General features: G+C 38.5%; 1 protein-coding gene across 1 annotated transcript; it reads right to left on the bottom strand.

Moving 5' to 3' along the window:
• Nucleotides 1-2,873: 2,873 nt before the first annotated feature.
• LOC109569252 (olfactory receptor 4A47-like) lies at nucleotides 2,874-18,920 on the bottom strand. Its single transcript, XM_070804266.1, has one exon. The coding sequence runs from the start codon at nucleotides 4,711-4,713 to the stop codon at nucleotides 3,787-3,789; it is 927 nt and encodes a 308-aa protein (XP_070660367.1). The 5' UTR covers nucleotides 4,714-18,920; the 3' UTR covers nucleotides 2,874-3,786.
• Nucleotides 18,921-19,329: the final 409 nt, after the last annotated feature.

The raw sequence follows: 19,329 nt of genomic DNA, 5'->3' as shown, positions 1-19,329 counted from the left end.
TTTGACAATAACTATCAATATCAACATTTAAATGCATATATTACCTGACCATTCATTCAAATATCATAGGAACAATGCTATCCCTATAAAATTGTATTTTCATATACATAAAACTTATATTAACTAGAATATTATTTACCATAGAAAAGTTTAGCAACCACATTAATAGAAATTTACATATTAATTTTACTATAAATTTATAAGGAGAACCGTGCACCATAAGAAAAATTATATATATATGTGTGTGTATATATATATATGACTAGGCTTCCCAGGTGGCCCAGTAGTAAAGAATCTGCCAGCCAGTGCAGGAGACGCAGAAGACACAAGCTCGATCCTGGGTCAAGAAGATCCCCTGGAGTATGAAATGGCAACCCACTCCAATATTCTTGCCTGGGAAATTTCATGGACAGAAGGGACTGGCAGGCTATACTCCATGGGATCTCAAAGAGTCAGAAACTACAAGCAACTGATCATGCATGTACAAAATATATGGACTTGTATAGAAACATCTTCAAGATGTTGTATAGTAAAAGCAAGTGTTACATATATCAGATCAGATCAGATCAGCCACTCAGTCGTGTCCAACTCTTTGCTACCCATGAATCGCAGCATGCCAGGCCTCCCTGTCCATCACCAACTCCTGGAGTTCACCCAGACTCACGTCCATCGAGTCAGTGATGTCATCCGGGCATCTCATCTTCTGTCGTCCCCTTCTCCTCCTGCCCCCAATCCCTCCCAGCATCAGGGTCTTTTCCAAGGAGTCAACTCTTCACATGAGGTGGCCAAAGTACTGGAGTTTCAGCTTTAGCATCATTCCTTCCAAAGACATCCCAGGGCTAATCTCCTTCAGAATGGACTAGTTGGATCTCCTTGCAGTCCAAGGGACTCTCAAGAGTCTTCTCTAACACCACAGTTCAAAAGCATCAATTCTTCAGCACTCAGCCTTCTTCACAGTCCAACTCTCACATCCATACATGACCACAGGAAAAACCATAGTCTTGACTAGACGAACCTTTGTTGGCAAAGTAATGTCTCTGCTTTTGAATATGCTATCTAGGTTGGTCATAACTGTCCTTCCAAGGAGCAAGCGTCTTTTAATTTCATGGCTGCAGTCACCATCTGCAGTGATTTTGGAGCCCAGAAAAATAAAGTCTGACACTGTTTCCACTGTTTCCCCATCTATTTCCCATGAAGTGGTGGGACCGGATGCCATGATCTTCGTTTTCTGAATGTTGAGCTTTAAGCCAACTTTTTCACTCTCCACTTTCACTTTCATCAAGAGGCTTTTAAGTTCCTCTTCACTTTCTGCCATAAGGGTGGTGTCATCTGCATATCTGAGGTTATTGATATTTCTCCCAGCAATCTTGATTCCAGTTTGTGTTTCTTCCAGTCCAGCGTTTCTCATGATGTACTCTCCATATAAGTTAAATAAACAGGGTGACAATATACAGCCTTGACGAACTCCTTTTCCTATTTGGAACCAGTCTGTTGTTCTAGATCTGATAGATCTGATAGATAGAATGCATGATGAACTATGGAATGAGGTTCGTGACATTGTACAGGAGACAGGGAGCAAGACCATTACCATAGAAAAGAAATGCAAAAAAGCAAAATGACTGTCTGGGGAGGCCTTACAAATAGCTGTGAAAAGAAGAGAAGCGAAAAGCAAAAGAGAAAAGGAAAGATATAAACATCTGAATGCAGAGTTCCAAAGAATAGCAAGAAGAGATAAGAAAGCCTTCTTCAGCAATCAATGCAAAGAAATAGAGGAAAACAACAGAATGGAAAAGACTAGGGGTCTCTTCAAGAAAATCAGAGATATCAAGGGAACATTTCATGCAAAGATGAGCTTGATAAAGGACAGAAATGGTATGGACCTAACAGAAGCAGAAGATATTAAGAAGAGATGGCAAGAATACACAGAAGAATCGTACAAAAAAGATCTTCACAACCAAGATAATCACAATGGTGTGATCACTGACCTAGAGCCAGACATCCTGGAATGTGAAGTCAAGTGGACCTTAGAAAGCATCACTACAAACAAAGCTAGTGGAGGTGATGGAATTCCAGTTGAGCTATTGCAAATCCTGAAAGATGATGCTGTGAAAGTGCTGCACTCAATATGCCAGCACATTTGGAAAACTCAGCAGTGGCCACAGGACTGGAAAAGATCAGTTTTCATTCCAATCCCAAAGAAAGGCAATGCCAAAGAATGCTCAAACTACTGCACAATTGCACTCATCTCACACGCTAGTAAAGTAATGCTCAAAATTCTCCAAGCCAGGCTTCAGCAATATGCGAACCGTGAACTTCCTGATGTTCAAGCTGGTTTTAGAAAAGGCAGAGTAACCAGAGATCAAATTGCCAACATCAGCTGGATCATCGAAAAAGCAAGAGAGTTCCAGAAAAACATCTATTTCTGCTTTATTGACTATGCCAAAGCCTTTGACTGTGTGGATCACAATAAACTGTGGAAAATTCTTCAAGAGATGGAAATACCAGACCACCTGACCTGCCTCTTGAGAAATTTGTATGCAGGTCAGGAAGCAACAGTTACATATATAGAAAGAAGCAAATATGTGTATGTTAATTACACTTGCGTTTGTAAAGATTATTACCAGATGAAAAGAAACAAATTTAGGGCTAACAATTAGGGCTGGAAAATGCTGAGAAAAAAGTGGGAAATTCATGCGACACTGCATACCATATTGTTTGGTTTCCATTTATGCTGTTTATTGATATCTGTTTTACTTCAGATCTTCTTGTAAATAGGAAAGTATTAAGTTAAAGATTTTTTGCATAATGCCATGGAAGTATAGTTTAAAAAAAAGGCAATATATATATAAATAAATATTTTAAGTTCTATCAATAAAAAAGTTCATTTAAATGATAAGAATCTAAATAAAAATCATCCTGTCCTGAAAAAGAGTTGTTATTGTTGTTCAATCACCAAGTCCAACTCATTGCTACTCCATGAACTGCAATATCTTTTTTGCTCTTTTTTTTTTTTCATGAAAAAGAGTAAAAAATATAAGTCCATAAACTGGTTGGGCTTCCCAGGTGGCTCTAGTGGTAAAGAACTCAGCAGCCAATGCAGGAGACATAAGAGATGCCAGTTCAATCCCTAGGTCAGGAAGATCGCATGGAGGAGGGCATGGCAACCCACTCCAGTATTCTTGCCTGGAGAATCCCATGAACAGAGGAGCCTGATGAGCTACAGTCTGTAGGGTCACATAGATTCAGACATGACTGAAGCGACTGAGCATACATAAATTAGTTAAAAATCAGTGCAATAATTTTCTCATGAATTCATTATACATTTTTTTTTTTTTTTTGCTATATAGGTTTTATACCATGCTGGGTACAGTTATATACAAGTAATTATAGACCTTACATTCTAGTAAGGAGGAAAACTGTTATTAATAGCACAGATGTATAACTGCAATCTTTAATTATGATTATCATAAACTTGTTGAAGAAAGAGAAATCAGAATCAAATTGTAAAATGGCTTCCCTGGTGGCTAATATTGTAAAGAATCTGCCTGCAATGGGGGAGACCTGGGTTTGATCGCTGGGTTGAGAAGATCACATGGAGGAGAGCAAGGCAATTCACTCCAGTATTCTTGTCTAGAGAATCTCCATGGACAGAGGAGCCTGGCAGGCTACAGTCCATGCAGTTGCAAACAGCTGGACATGACTGAGTGACTAAGCACAAAATGACTTCTGCATTCAAAGGAAATGTCCCCTGATGTCAAATGATTCCTTTCATAGTAATTAATACACTTAGTTAAAATGAGATATGATGTTCCTTCTCCAGACCTTCTTCATAGCATTAGTTAACTCAGAGTTTCTTAGACTGTAGATTAATGGGTTCAGCATGGGACTTATGACTGTATAAAACACGCTCAATGATTTGTCAATGGGGAAGGTCTTAGCAGGTCTTGCCTTTACAAATATAGAGGGAACAGAGGAGCAGATAACCACAGTGATGTGGGAACCCCAGGTCTGGAGGGCTTTCCGCCTCCCTTCCTGACTCAGGTTCTTTAGAGAGTGCAGGATGACTCCATAGGAGACAAGTAAGAGCAGAAAGCCAAGAGTGCAGATCAGCCCTCCATTGGCCAGCACTAAGATGCCAATGAGATAGGTGTCAGTACACACGAGTCTAAGTAAAGGGAATATGTCACACATAAAGTGATCAATGACATTTGGGCCACAGAATGGGAGCCCACAAACAGTGCTAAGCTGAGTTGCTGAGTGCAGAAAACCCCCAACCCAGGACACCACTAGCAACACAGCACACACCCTCTGCCTCATGATCACCAAAGAATGCAAAGGCTTACAGATGGCCACATAGCGGTCATAGGCCATCACCAACAGGATGATCTCTGATCCACCAAAAAAGTGCTCTGTATACAGCTGGGTCATGCAAGATTCAAATGATATGATCTTTTCCCCTAAGAACAAGTCTGAAATCATTCTAGGGGTAATACAAGAAGAATAAGTGACATCAATAAATGATAAGCTAGCAAGAAAAAAGTACATCGGTGAGTTCAGGGTCTTACTGACAGTTATATTCATAATAATGACCAGGTCGCCCATCAGAGTCAAAATATAGAAGAACAAGAACATAACAGAAAGTACTTTCTGTTCCTTTGGATTTTGTGTGAGGCCCAGGAGGACAAAGTAAGTTACATTGTTCCTTGGTTCCATCCAGTCTGGACAGAAGCTGAGTTCAGGTATCAGAAGCAGTTGGTCTAAAAGACAATGGAAAAAAAAAAAAAAACACTTATACTGGGGGAAAAAAAGCACTTAAAGGGGAAAACACTTACATGTACAATTGTTTATTTACACATTCTCTTGAAGAATGAATATAGAACATCTATTTGTGTCCATATGTCATGGACATTTTGATTACAAGTTGAGTACAGCATAGTTTCTTTCCCCCAGTGATATGGTGCATAACAAGGGATCAGACAATTCCAGACCCAAGTTATATATGCCATCAATATTTGGCTTCTCTGGTGCCCAGATGGTAAAGAATCTGCTCACAGTGCAGGAGACCTAGGTTTGATTCCAGGATTGTTAACATCCACTGGAGAAGGAAATGGCAATGCACTCCATTATCTTGCCTGGAAAATTCCATGGAGAGAGGAGCCTGGCAAAGTATAGTCCAAGCAGTCACAAAGACTCAGACATGACTGAGCAACTGTTTTGTTTTTTTGTGTTTTTTTAATGAATATCAAACAGTGCTTAGGATCATAGGTGCCTCAGATGGTAAAAGCATCTGTCTACAGTGAGGGAGACCCGGCTTTGATCTCTGCATCAGGAAGATCCCCTGGAGAAAGAAATAGCAACCCACTCCAGTACTCTTCCCTGGAAAACCCCATGGATGGAGGAGCCTTGTAGGCTACAGACCATGGGGTCGAAAAGAGTCGGACACGACTGAAACTTCACTTTCACTTTCCTTCACTTTAGGAGTATATCAAACTGTAATCAAAGAAGGCTTCCTGGAGGAAGCAACGCTTTGGTTGAGTTTTAAAAAAAAAATTGAAAGTATAAAATAGATGGGAGAGAATTCCATGAAAAAGTGCATCATTTATAGAGTCAGAAAGTATAATAAAATAGACCCATTTCAGGTAATTTACAATGTAGGTAGATCAAACTGTGGACAGAAGATCCTTGTCCTGAATTGTCTCAAACCTCACTGACACTTAGGTCTTTAGGTGGATATTTCCCTTTTTCTGACAATGCTGCAACAGTCTAATTTTGGGTCAGCCCCTGTTTCTCCCCTAATTTTCAAACATGTGTACGCAATGAGGCTGAATTCACCCTGATTATTTAACTTATATGAACAGTACATCATGAGAAACACCAGACTGAATGAAGCACAAGCTGGAATCAAGATTGCTGGGAGAAATATCAATAACCTCAGATATGCAGATGATACCACCCTTAAAGCAGAAAGTGAAGAATTATAGAGCCTCCTGATGAAAATGAAAGAGTAGAGTGAAAAAGTTGGCTTAAAACTCAACATTCAGAAAACTAAGATCATGGCATCCAGTCCCATAATTTCATGGCAAGTAGAGGGGGAAACAGTGGAAACAGTGACAAACTTTATTTTGGGGCTCCCAAATCACTGTAGATGGTGACTGCAGCCATGAAATTAAAAGACATTTGCTCCTTGGAAGAAAAATTGTGACCAACCTAGACAGCATATTAAAAAGTAGGGACATAAATTTGCCAACAAACCGATCTGTCTAGTCAAAGGTATGGTTTTTCCAGTAGTCATATATGGATGTGAGAGTTGGACTATAAAGAAAGGTGAGCACTGAAGCATTGATGCTTTTGAACTGTGGTGTTGGAGAAGACTCTTGAGAGTCCATGGGACTGCAAGGAGATCCAACCAGTCCATCCTAAAGGAAATTGGTCCTGAATATTCACTGGAAGGACTGATGCTGAAGCTGAAACTCCAATACTTTCGCCACCTGATGTGAAGAACTGACTCATTGGAAAAGACCCTGATGCTGGGAAAGATGGAAGGTGGAGGAGAAGGGGATGACAGAAGATGAGATGGTTTCTTAGTATCACCAACTGAATGGACATCAGTTTGAATAAACTCTGGGATTTGGTGATGGACAGGGAGGCCTGGCATGCTGCAGTCCATGGGATCGCAGTGTGGGATATGACTGAGCGGCTGAACTGATATGCAACATCTCTAATTTTAGCATAGTTTAATGGCAATGTAGTACTAATAAAGCTAACTTTTAAAAGTTCTACTATAAATATAAGAATTCCCTATACAAAATTTAAACAGGTGCTCCCTATTTGTCTATTAAATCTTATTATTTTCCGTGTTATTGTTCAGACAAAAATTTCAATACTCTTCACTCATTGATACACTCATAAAAATTTAATAATTCCTATTTATTCGATTTTCAAAATATATCACGTTTGATCATACCCTACTTCTTAATTTCTTCCTGGTCTACTGCAGTAGCCAAATGTCTCCATGTTTATTCTGGCCTCCAAAAGATGATTCTCCTGAAGCAGCCCAAATTGTCCTTTTAAATTTTATTCTGATGACATCATCCTGCACCTGAAAAGTCTTAACCGTATATTCCAATCACAGATTCATAGTTTAATGTATCACATTTTATGTTTAGAGTAACAAGAACTGGAATTCCCATTTTATAATGGAAGAAACTAATGCTCAGAATATCTCATTCATTTTCCACAATCACATATTTTTAAGGGTTACATCTAGAACTGAATCTAAGTTTGATTGATTCCAAAGTAATATACTTTTTTTTACAATAAAGAACATCCCACACTTGTGAGTCTTGTTCCCATGATTTACCATTAGTCTTACCTTTAGAGGCTTCTTCAGAATCTGAACAATGCCTTTAAGTTACTCATATACACTAAGAATTATTTTTCATCCAGTTTGACAACAGAGGACAAAAGGCTTCCTTATTATTTGAGGATAAATCTGATTTCATTTGGCTGTCTGTCCATTTTCTTCATGGAGTCTCATGATTATTCAAGTCATTTTTATGTGCAGTGTAGATTATTTGAAAGGAATTCCAGGGTGCATACAGAGAAACAAAAGTTTATCAGATTAGAAATTTATCAAAATGACCAAGAAATCCTATATATACATAGAAGATATCAAGTAGCCATTTCCCAGGAAAATTTTTTACAAGTACTTCTTTAGACCAACTTGGAAAAAAAAAAAGTAGCATTTTGTTGTTTAGCCCTTCTCATTCTGTCATGCTAGCATGGCCAGATTAGTTGACCTAAGATTTTGAAAGATATTCCTGTGATTTTTTTTTTTAAGTCGTACTTTAAGTCTAAGAAAAGACCTCAGGAAAAACTGATGCCAGTTACTAAGTGGATAGCATCTTCTTACCCTTAGGGGTGAAGATCATGGGATATTTCATCCCTTCCAGCTGCAATTATCATTGAGTCTTGGAACTGGAATATGTCCAAGACTGATTCCTATTTAATTAATTCACTGGGACTTTCCCCAAAGTTTTTAAAGATCATCTATATGTAAAGATTTTAATAGGACAAGTCACATAATTCATGTCAGAAATGTCCAACATGGGAAAAAACTTCATGAGAATGAGAACTTCATGAGAAAAAAAGAATCACCATGAGACTAAAGACAATCAAGATTAATATAAAAACCCAGTCATTTTACTCCAGTGAACAGACATGTTATGTACTTCCCCACCTGCCATAGCATGATTTTCTGTCCTTTTATTTAAGATGTAATTTAATCACCTTAAATTTTGGTTAGATGTATGAAAGTTACATCAGAAAACACAGTTAAATGCCTTAAAATAAAATATACAGTAGCTAATTTTAAATTCACCATCGTGGTTACCTTGTTTGTTAAGATCTTTTTTGTGTAGATCTTATGTGCATTCTTGACACATTTTCTTAATATCTTCTGCTTCTGTTAGGTCCAAAACATTTCTGTCCTTTATTTTGCCCATCTTTTCAAGAAATATTCCCTTGGTATTTCTAATTTTTTTAAGAGATCTCTAGTCATTTTCATACTACTATTTTCCTTTATTTCTTTGCATTGATCACTTAGGAAGGCTTTCTCATCTCTCCTTGCTATTCTTTGGAACTAGCTATTTCCTTTGGAATTAAGAAATATGTCAAGAATACACAGAAGAACTATACAAAAAAGATTTTCATGACCCAGATAATTACAATGGTGTGATCACTCAGCTATAGCCAAACGTCCTGGAGTCCAAAGTCAAGTGGGCCTTAGAGAGCATCACTACAAACCTAGTGGAGGTGAAGGAATGCCAGGTGAGCTATTTCAAGACCCAAAAGATGACTGTTAAAGAGCTGTGAAAATGCTGCACTCAATATGCCAGCAAATTTGGAATATTCGGCAGTGGCCACAGGACTGGAAAAGCTGTTTTCATTCCAATCCCAAAGAAAGGCAATACCAAAGAATGTCCAAACTACCACATACTTGGACTCATCTCACACGCTAACAAAGTAATGCTCGAAATTCTCCAAGCCAGGCTTCAACAATACGTGAACCGTGAACTTCCAGATGTTCAAGCTGGATTTAGAAAAGGCAGAGGAACCAGAGATAAAATTGACTACATTTGTTGGATCATCAAAAAACCAAGAGAGTTCCAGAAAAACATATACTTCTGCTTTATTGACTATGCCAAAGACTTTGACTGTGTGGATCACAAAAAACTGTGTAAAATTCTTCAAGAGATGGGAATAGCAGACCACCTTACTTGCCTCCTGAGAAATCTGTATGCAGGTCAAGAAGCAACCGTTAGAACTGGACATGTAACAACAGACTGTTTCAAATTTGGGAGAGGAGTACATCAAGGCTGTATATTGTAACCCTGCTTATTTAACTTCTATGCAGAGTACATCATGCAAAATGCCTGGCTGGATGAAGCACAAGGTAGAATCAAGATTGCCAGGAGAAATATATAACCTCAGACATACAGATGACTCCATGTTTATGGAAGAAAGAGAAGAGAAACTGAAAAGCATGTTGACGAAAGTGAAAGCGGAGAGTGAAAAAGCTGGCTTAAAACTCAACATTCATAAAACTAAGATCTTGGGATCTGGCCCCATCAATTCATGGCAAATAGATGGGGAAACAATGGAATTATTGAGAGACTTTATTTTGTTGGTCTCACAAATCACTGCAGATGGTGACTGCAGCCATGAAATTAAAAGACACTTGCTCCTTGGAAGAAGCTATAACCAACCTAGACAGCAAATTAAAAAGCAGAGACATTATTTTGCAGACAAAAGTCCATCTAGTCAAAGATATGGTTTTTCCAGTAGTCATGTATCGATGTGAGAGTTGGACTATAAAGAAAGCTGCAAGCCAAAGAATTGATGTTTTTGAACTGTGGTGTTGGAGAAAACTCTTGAGAGTCCCTTAGACTGCAAGGAGATCCAACCAGTCAATCTTAAAGGAAATCAGTCCTAAATATTCATTGGAAGGACTGATGCTAAAGCTGAAACTCCAATACTTTGGCCACCTGATGTGAAGAACTGACTCATTGGAAAAGACACTGTTGCTAGGAAAGATTGAAGATGGGAGGAGATGGGGATGAAACAGGATAAGATGTTTGAAGCCATCACCAACTCAATGGACATGAGTTTGAGTAAGCTCCCGGAGTTGGTGATGGACAGGGAAGCCTGGCATGCTGCATTCCATGGGGTTGCAAAGAGTCGGACACACCTGAGCGACTGAACTGAACTCTGCATAGTGAAGCAGGAGAGTGAAAGAGTCAGCTTCAGACTAAATATTAAAAAACTAAGATCGTGTCATCTGGCTCCATTACTGCATGGCAAATAGATGGGTAGAAGGTGGAAGCAGTGACAGATATCCTCTTCTTGGGCTCCAAAATCATTGTGGATAGTACTGCTGCCATGAAATCAAACGATGACTGCTTTTTGGCAGGAAAGCTATGACAAACCTAGCTAGTGTGTTGAAGATCAGAGACATTACTCTGCTGACAAAGGTCCAGATAGTCAAGGCTATGGTCTTTCCAGTGGTCATGTACCATTGTGAGAGCTGGACCGCTGGACCATAAACAAGGCAGAACACCAAAGAATTGATGCCTTCAAAGTGTGGTGATGGAGAAGACTCTTGAAAGTCCCCTGAACAGCAAGAAGATCAAACCAGTCTATCTTAAGGAAGGTAAACCCTGAATATTCACTATAAGGACTAATGCTGAAGCTGAAGCTCCAGGAGTTTCATCATCTGACACAAACAGATGACTCATTGGAAAAGTCCCTGATGCTGGAAAGACAGAGGGCAAAAGTAGAAGAGGATGTCAGAGGATGAGATGGCTGGATGGCATCACAGATGCAATGAACATTAACTTGGGGAAACTCCAAGAGAATGTGAGGGACAGGGGAGGCTTGTCATGCTGCATTCCATGGAGTCACAAAGAGTCGGACATGACTGGGTGACTGAAAACCACAACAACACTCTGCAAAGAAGTTAAATTGCAGGGTGACAATATACAGCCTTGGCATACTCCTTTCCCATTTGGAACCAGTCTACTGTTCCATGTTGAATTCTAACTGCTGCTTCTAGACCTGCATACAGTTTCTCAGAAGCTGTGTAAGGCGGTCTGGTATTCCCAACTCTAAGAATTTTCCATAGCTTATTGTGATCTATGCAGTGAAAGGCTCAAGTGTAGTCAATGAAGCCGATGTTTTTATGAATTTCTTGCCTTTTCTATGATCCAATGGATGTTGGCAATTTGATCACTACTTCCTCAGGCTTTTCTAAATCCACACTGTATTTCTGAAATTTCTTGGTTCCCATACTGTTGAAGCCTAGTGAAGGATTTTGAGCACTACCTTGCTAACATGTGCAATGAGCACAGTTTTACAATAGTTTGAACATTCTTTGGGATTGATGGTACAAAAACTGACCTTTTCCAGTCCTGTGGCCATTGCTAAGTTTTTCAGATTTGTTGGCTTATTGAATACAGCAACTTAAACACCATCATCTTTTAGGATTTGAAGTAGCTCAGCTGGAATTTTTTCACCCCCTCCCCCTCAGCTCTGTCCATAGTAATGCTTCCTAAGGACCACTTGAATTCATACTCCAGGATATCTGCTTCAGGTGAGTGACCAGACCATCATGGATATCTGGGTCATGAAAACCTTTTTTTGTACATTTTTTCTGCATATTTTTGCCATCTCTTAATATCTGCTGCTTCTTTTAGGTCGATACCATTTCTGTCCTTTATTGTGCCTGTCCTTGCATGCAAAGTTCCTTTGGTATCTTCAACTTTTTAGAAGAAATATCTAGTCTTTCCTACTCTATTGTTTTAATCTATTTATTTGCATTGTCCACTTAAGAAAGCTTTCTTATCTCTCCTTGCTATTCTTTCAAACTTTGTATTCAGTTGGGTATATCTTTCCCTTTCTCCTTTTACTTTCATGTTTCTTCTTCTCTCCGTTATTTGTAAGGCCTCCTCAGATAACCAATTTGCATTGTTGCATTTCTTTTTCTTGGGGGTGGTTTCGGTCACCACCTCCTGGGTAGTGTTACAAAGTTCTGTTGATAGTTCTTCAAACATTCTGTCTATGAGATTTAATCCCTTGAGTGTATTTGCCATTTCCACTGTATAATCATAAGTGATTTGATTAGGTCAAACCTGAATGGTCTAGTGGTTTTCCCTACTTTCTTCAATGTAAGTATGAACTTTGCTAGAAGGAGCTTATAATCTGAGCCACAGTCAGCTCCTGCTCTATTTGCTGACTGTATAGAACATTTCCATCTTTGGCTGCAAAGAATATAATCAATCTGATTTTGGTATTGACCATCTGGTGATGTCCATATGTAGAGTCTTCTCTTGTGCTGTTGAAGAGGGAGTTTGCTATTACCAGTTGGTTCTCTTGGCAAAACTCTGTTGGCCTTTGCCCTGCTTCATTTTGTACTCCAAGACCAAACTTTGCTGTTTCTCCAGGTATCTCTTGACTTCCTACCTTTGCATTCCAATGTCCTATAATAAAAAGGAAATCTTTTTTTTTTTTTTTTTTTTTTGGGTGTTAATTCCAAACGTTCTTGTAGGTCTTCACAGATCCATTTGACCTCAATGTCTTCAGCATTAGTGGTTGGCGCATAGGTTTTGATTACTGTGATGTTAAATGGTTTGCCTTGGAAATGAACTGAGATCATTCTGTCTTTTTTGAGATTGCACCAAAATACTGCATTTCAGACCCTTTTGATGACTATGAAGGCTACTCCATTTTTTCTAAGGAATTTTTGCCCAACATAGCAGGTATAATGGTCATCTTAAGTAAATGTGCCCATTCTCATCCATTTTAGTTCACTGATTCCTAAGATGTCAATGTTCACTCTTGTCATCTCCTGCATGGCCACACCCAGTTTACCTTGACTCGTGGACCTAACACTCCATACTGTTCATGGGGTTCTCAAGGCAAGAATACTGAAGTGGTTTGCCATTCCCTTCTCAAGTAGACCACAGTTTGTCAGAACTCTCCACCATGACCTGTCCATCTTGGGTAGCCCTACACAGCATGGCTCATGGTTTCATTTAGTTAGACAAGGCTGTATTTTGGGTGCTCCAAAATCACTGCAGATGGTGACTGCAGCCATGAAATTAAAAGATGCTTACTCCTTAAAAGAAAAGCCATGGCCAACCTAGACAGCACATTAAAAAGCAGAAACATAACTTTGCCAACAAACCAGTCCATCTAGTCAAAGCTATGGTTTTTCCAATAGTCATGTATGGATGTAAGAGTTGGACTATAAAGAAAGTTGAGCACCAAAGAATTGATGCTTTTGAACTGTAGTGTTGGAGAAGACTCTTGAGAGTCTACTGGACTGCAAGGAGATCAAACCAGTCAATCCTAAAGGAAATCAGTCCTGAATAATTGGAAGGACTGATGCTGAAGCTGAAGCTCCAATACTTTGGCCACCTTATGGGAAAAATTGACTACCTTCAAAAGACCCTGATGCTGGAAAAGATTGAAGGAGGGAGGAGAAGGGGACAACAGAGGATGAGATGGTTGGATGGCGTTACCAACTCAATGGACATGAGTCTGAGTAAGCTCTGGGTGGTGGTGATGGTCAGGGAAGCCTGGCGTGCTGCAGTCCATGGGATCACAAAGAGTCATACATGACTGAGTGACTGAACTGAAATGAACTGAAAAGGTGATGTTTAAGCTGTGATTGAAAGGGTAGGAAGAAGCTGCCATTAGAAGCACTGTTACAGAAAGCAAAACTAAATAAAAATTCATAGATAAAATTATCTCACTTCAGGTGGACTAACCTAGAGCCCATTATACAACATGAAGTAAGTCAGAAAGAGAAAAATATTGTATAATAATAATGCATATATATGGAACCTAGAAAAATGGTACTGTCGAACCTATCTGCAAGAGTGCAATAGAGGTGGATACAGTGGAGAATGAAGAGGGTGGGACGAATTGAGAGAGTAACATTGAAGCATATACATTACAATATATAAAATAGATTGCTAATGGAAAATTGCTGTGTAATACAGGGAGCTCAACCTGGTGCTCTGTGAGAGCCTAGAGGGGTAGAATGGGGCAGGCAGTAGGAAGGAGGTTCATGAGGGAGGGGACGTACATATACCTATGGCTGATTCATGCTGATGTATGGCAGAAACCAACATTACATTGTAAAGAAATTATCCTCCAACTTAAAAGAAAAAAAAACTGTTAAATTATTAAAAGAGGTCAGGAGTACCTCAGCCACCTGATAAATAAAAAATCCATATCCGGTCCCTGTGTGTGTATGTTCAGGCATGTTCAACTCTTCGTGACCACATGGACTGCAACCCACCATGTTCATCTGCCCATGCGATATTCCAGGCAACAATTTTGGAGTGAGTTGCCATTCCCTTCTCCAGGGGATCTTCCCAACCCAGAAATTGAACCCACTCCTCTTATTTCTCCTGCATGGGCAGGCAGATTCTTTTCTACTGAGTCACCTGGGAAGCTCCCAGCCAATCCATACACAGGAAATAAGTAAATAGACCCTATTTAGTATAAGGTCTTCCCAGGTGGTACAGTAGTTGAAACTTCACCTTTCAAAGCATGGGATGCAAGTTCAATCCCTGGTTGGGGAGTTAAGATCCCACATGACTCGCGGCCAAAAAACCAAAACATACAACAGATGCAATATTGTAAAAATGTTGTAAGAAATTCAATGAAGACTTTAAAAATGATCCACATTTTAAAAAATTTAAAAAAGGAAAATATAAAAAAAAGAGATTGCCTCCTCAAAAGCAACAAAAATATAAATGCTTAGTTCAGTACAGTTCAGTTACTCAGTCATGTCTGACTCTTTGTGACCCCATGAACCACAACACACCAGGCCTCCCTGTCCATCACCAACTCCCAGAGTCCACCCAAACCCATGTCCATTGAGTCAGTGGTGCCATCCAACCAACTCATCTTCTGTCGTCCCCTTATCCTCCTACCCTCAATCTTTCCCAGCATCAGGGTCTTTTCAACTGAGTCAGCTCTTCGCATGAGGTGGCCAAAGGATTGGAGTTTCAGCTTCAACATCAGTCCTTCCAGTGAACACCCAGGACTGGTCTCCTTTAGGATGGACTGGTTGGATCTCCATGCAGTCCAAGGGACTCTCAAGAGTCTTCTCCACACCACAGTTCAAAAGCATCAATTCTTCGGCACTCAGCTTTCTTAAAGTCCAACTCTCACAACCACACATGACCACTGGAAAAACCATAGCCTTGACTAGACAGACCTTTGTTGACAAAGTAATGTCTCTGCTTTTTAATATGCTGTCCAGGTTGGTCATAACTTTCCTTCCAAGGAGTAGGCATGTTTTAATTTCATGGCTGCAATCACCATCTGCAGTGAATTTGGTGCCCAGAAAAATAAAGTCTGACACTGTTGCCACTGTTTCCCCATCTATTTGCCATGAAGTGATGGGACCGGATGACATGATCTTCGTTTTCTGAATGTTAAGCTTTAAGCCAACTTTTTCACTCTCTTCTTTCACTTTCATCAAGAGGCTCTTTAGTTCTTCTTCACTTTCTGCCATAAGGGTGGTGTCATAGAATTAACAGTAAACTAGAACCACACAAGACTTACATTTAAAGTATAATATATACTTAAGAAGTTCAAGAATACTGCATATTTTTGGATAGGAAAATAATTGAAAAGATAACAATTTATTCCCCAACATTATCTATGTATTCAATTCAATCCCAATAAATATCACCACCAAAACTTAAAAGCAAAACAAAAACAAAAGTACCTCACAAGGGCTGTACTTGGAAAACTCTAAAATGTTCATATAAAATTATATGTAAGTACTATATTAAAAAATGTGTGCCTGCTCATTCTGTTCCAGATTTTAATGGGAAGCTATAAACTTTTAAATGTGAGTGTATTAGCTGTGGATCTCTCATATTTGGACAGTATCATGTTGAGTTACACTCCTATTTGCAGCTTATTGAAAGTATTTTTGTGAAATGATGTGAAAGTTTATATGATCATAAACAACTCAAGGAGAAATTAAGGAAATAATTCCACTACAACATCAGAAAGAATAAAATAGTTAAGAGTAAGCTTAACCAAGGAGACAATAGTCTTGTCAATTGAAAACTATAAGCATTACTCAGAGATATTATAGAACACACACATATATGGGAAGACATTTATGAGCTGGAATATTTAACAGTATTAAGAAATTAATACTACCTCAAGTGATGTAAAATATAGTGCAATCTCTATCAAAACACCAAAAATATTTTTAGAAAAAATAGAAAAATTCATGCTAAAATTCATATGGAATCTCAAGGACTACAAATTGCCAAAGCAATATTGAAAATGAAGTTAGAGATCTCATACTTCCACATTCTAAAACAAGCTACAAAGCTATAGTAATCACAGCACCCATATTGAAACAAAGATGAATAACAGATTAATGAAATATAATAGACAGCCTAGAAATAAATCTCTAAATAATAATCTCTAATATTTAGTAAATTTCAACAAGGGTGTCAGGAACATTTAATGGAAAAAGGGTTTTATATGACGTTAATTGAAAAAGGCAGTCACACACACACACACACACAAAAGCAGATTTTGTATGATTCCAACTGACTGAGACAAATAAAATAGATTAATACAAAGTAGAAGGGAGGTTGCCTGGGTCTCTGTGAGTGAAAATGGGAAATTTTCTTTAATAGTTGTGGACTTTCAGTGTGTGAAGTTGGACTAGTTCTCAAGATAAACATTAGTAACATTTATACAACACCATTAATTAAATTAATACCACCTTAAGATGGTGAAAATTGTAAATTTTATTATGTAACAGTTTAGTTCAGTTCAGTCACACAGTCATGTCCGACTCTTTGCAATCTCATGAAATGCTCCACACCAGGCTTCCGTGTCCGTCACCCAATTACTGTCCATTCACTATTCCCAGAGCTTGCTCAAACTCATGTCCGTTGAGTTGATAATGCCATACAACCATCTCATCCTCTGTCATCCCCTTCTCCTCCCGCCTTCAATCTTTCCCAGCATCAGGGTTTTTCCAGTGAGTCAGTTCTTTGCATCAGGGGGTCAAAGTATTGGAGTTTCAGCTTCAACATTAGTCCTTCCAATGAATATTCAGGATTGATTTCCGTTAGGATGGACTGGTTGGATTTCCTTGCAGTCCAAGGGACTCTCAAGAGTCTTCTCCTATACCATAGTTCAAAAGCATCAATAGTTGACACTCAGCTTTCTTTATTGTCCAACTCTCACATCCATACATGACTACTGGTAAAACTATAGCTTTGACTAGATGGACCTTTGTTGGCAAAGTAATGTCTCTGCATTTTAATATGCTGTCTGGCTTGGTCATAATTTTCTTCCAAAGAATAAGCATCTTTTAATTTCAGGGCTGCAGTCACCATCTGCAGTGATTTTGGAGCCAAAAAAATTAAGTCTCTCCCTGTTCCTTTTTTTCCCCCATTTATTTGCCATGAAGTGATGGGATTCGATCCCATGATGTTAGTTTTTCAAATGTTGAGGTTTTTTTCTTTTTTTTTCTTTAAGCAGTTCTGTTTATTAGACATGTAGGTTTTTTCTGCTGTTTTAACTCTTGTAAGTGGCACAATTGTGAACATCTTTTTTTTCTTTGTTTCATTAATTTTTTATTTTTATTTTTTAATTAATTTATTTGTTTTAATTGGAGGCTAATTAATGTTGAGCTTTAAGCCAACTTTTTCACTACTGTCTTTCACTTTCATCAAGAGGCCCTTTAGTTCTTCTTCACTTTCTGCCATAAGTGTGGTGTCATCTGCATATCTGAGGTTATTAATATTTCTCCTGGCAATCTTGATTCCCGCTTGTGCTTCATCCAGCCCAACGTTTCTCATGATGTACTCTGCATATAAGTTAAATAAGCAGGGTGACAATATATAGCCTTGATGTCCTCCTTTCCCAATTAGGAACCAATCCTTTGTTCCATGTCTGGTTCTAACGGTTGCTTCCTGACCTGCATACAGATTTCTCAGAAGCAAGTAAGGTGGTTTGGTATTCCCATCTCTTGAAGAATTTTCCACAGTTTCTTGTGATCCACAAAGCCAAAGGCTTTGGCATTGTCAATAAAGCAGCAGTACGTGTTTTTCTGGAACTCTCTTGCTTTTTCAATGATCCAGCGGATGTTGGCAATTTGATCTCTGGTTCCTCTGCCTTTTCTAAATCCAGCTTGAACATCTGGAATTTCACAGTTCACATACTATTGAAGCCTGGCTTGGGGAATTTGGGGGATTAATTTGCTAGCATGTGAGATGAGTGCAACTGGGTGGTAATTTGAACATTCTTTGGTATTGCCCTTCTTTGGGATTGGAATAAAAACTTACCTTTTCCAGTCCTGTGGAAAATATAAATTTATTATGTACAGTTGACCATAATTTAAAAAACAAATTTAAGAACTAAAGTCACCTCATTAATTGATTTATGATGTGAATCTGGACCAGAGTACAATAGGCAAATAACCCAATAGCCCCCAATATATGCAAATATCATTGGCTTCAGATACACTTGGGTAATTTGTTTAAGAGGTAAACCTGTCAATCCAATAGAGAAGGAAATGGCACCCCACTCCAGTATTCTTGCCTGGAAAAGTCCCTGGACAGAGCAGCGTGGTGGGCTATAGTCTATGAAGTCACAAAGTTGGACATGACTAAGCACCTAACACTTGGTTTCGTGTCAATCCAATGACAAACTATTAAGTTAGAACCTCTAGTTTCAAATTTTTAGTTTATATTTAAGTATAGTTGATTAACAATGTGTTAGTTGCAGGTGTACTGCAAAGTGATTCAAAATATATAAATATAGGTAGTTAGATAGATGTATATATGTGTGTGTGTGTATATATGTATACATACACACACACCTGTATCTATGTATCTATTTTTTCTCAATTTTTTTTCATTTAGGTTTTTACAAAATAGTGAGTAGATTTCCCTGTGTTATATAGTATGTCTTGTTGACTATGTACTTTAAATATAGTAGCATATATTTGTCAGTCTCAAAATTTTTATAATCAATTAAGCAAATATTAAGTACCTACTATGGACTAGGCACTGTTCTAAGTACTCAGGATGCATCAAAAAAGAAAGGAGGCCCAAACAAGCCTGGGAAAGAAAGAAAGAAATGAAATCCAAATTTTTTATTTTGAAGTTTCAAAATCAGATTTTGGATGTAAGTTAGCAAACATATTTGAAGGATGTTGTGCTCCTCTAGATGCGTTCAGATTGCCTGGTTATGAATGGCGAAGAG

Source organism: Bos indicus, chromosome 15, assembly GCF_029378745.1.
Source record: "Bos indicus isolate NIAB-ARS_2022 breed Sahiwal x Tharparkar chromosome 15, NIAB-ARS_B.indTharparkar_mat_pri_1.0, whole genome shotgun sequence".
Classification (NCBI taxonomy): domain Eukaryota; kingdom Metazoa; phylum Chordata; class Mammalia; order Artiodactyla; family Bovidae; genus Bos; species Bos indicus.
This window is presented reverse-complemented; position numbering and strand designations above follow the sequence as displayed.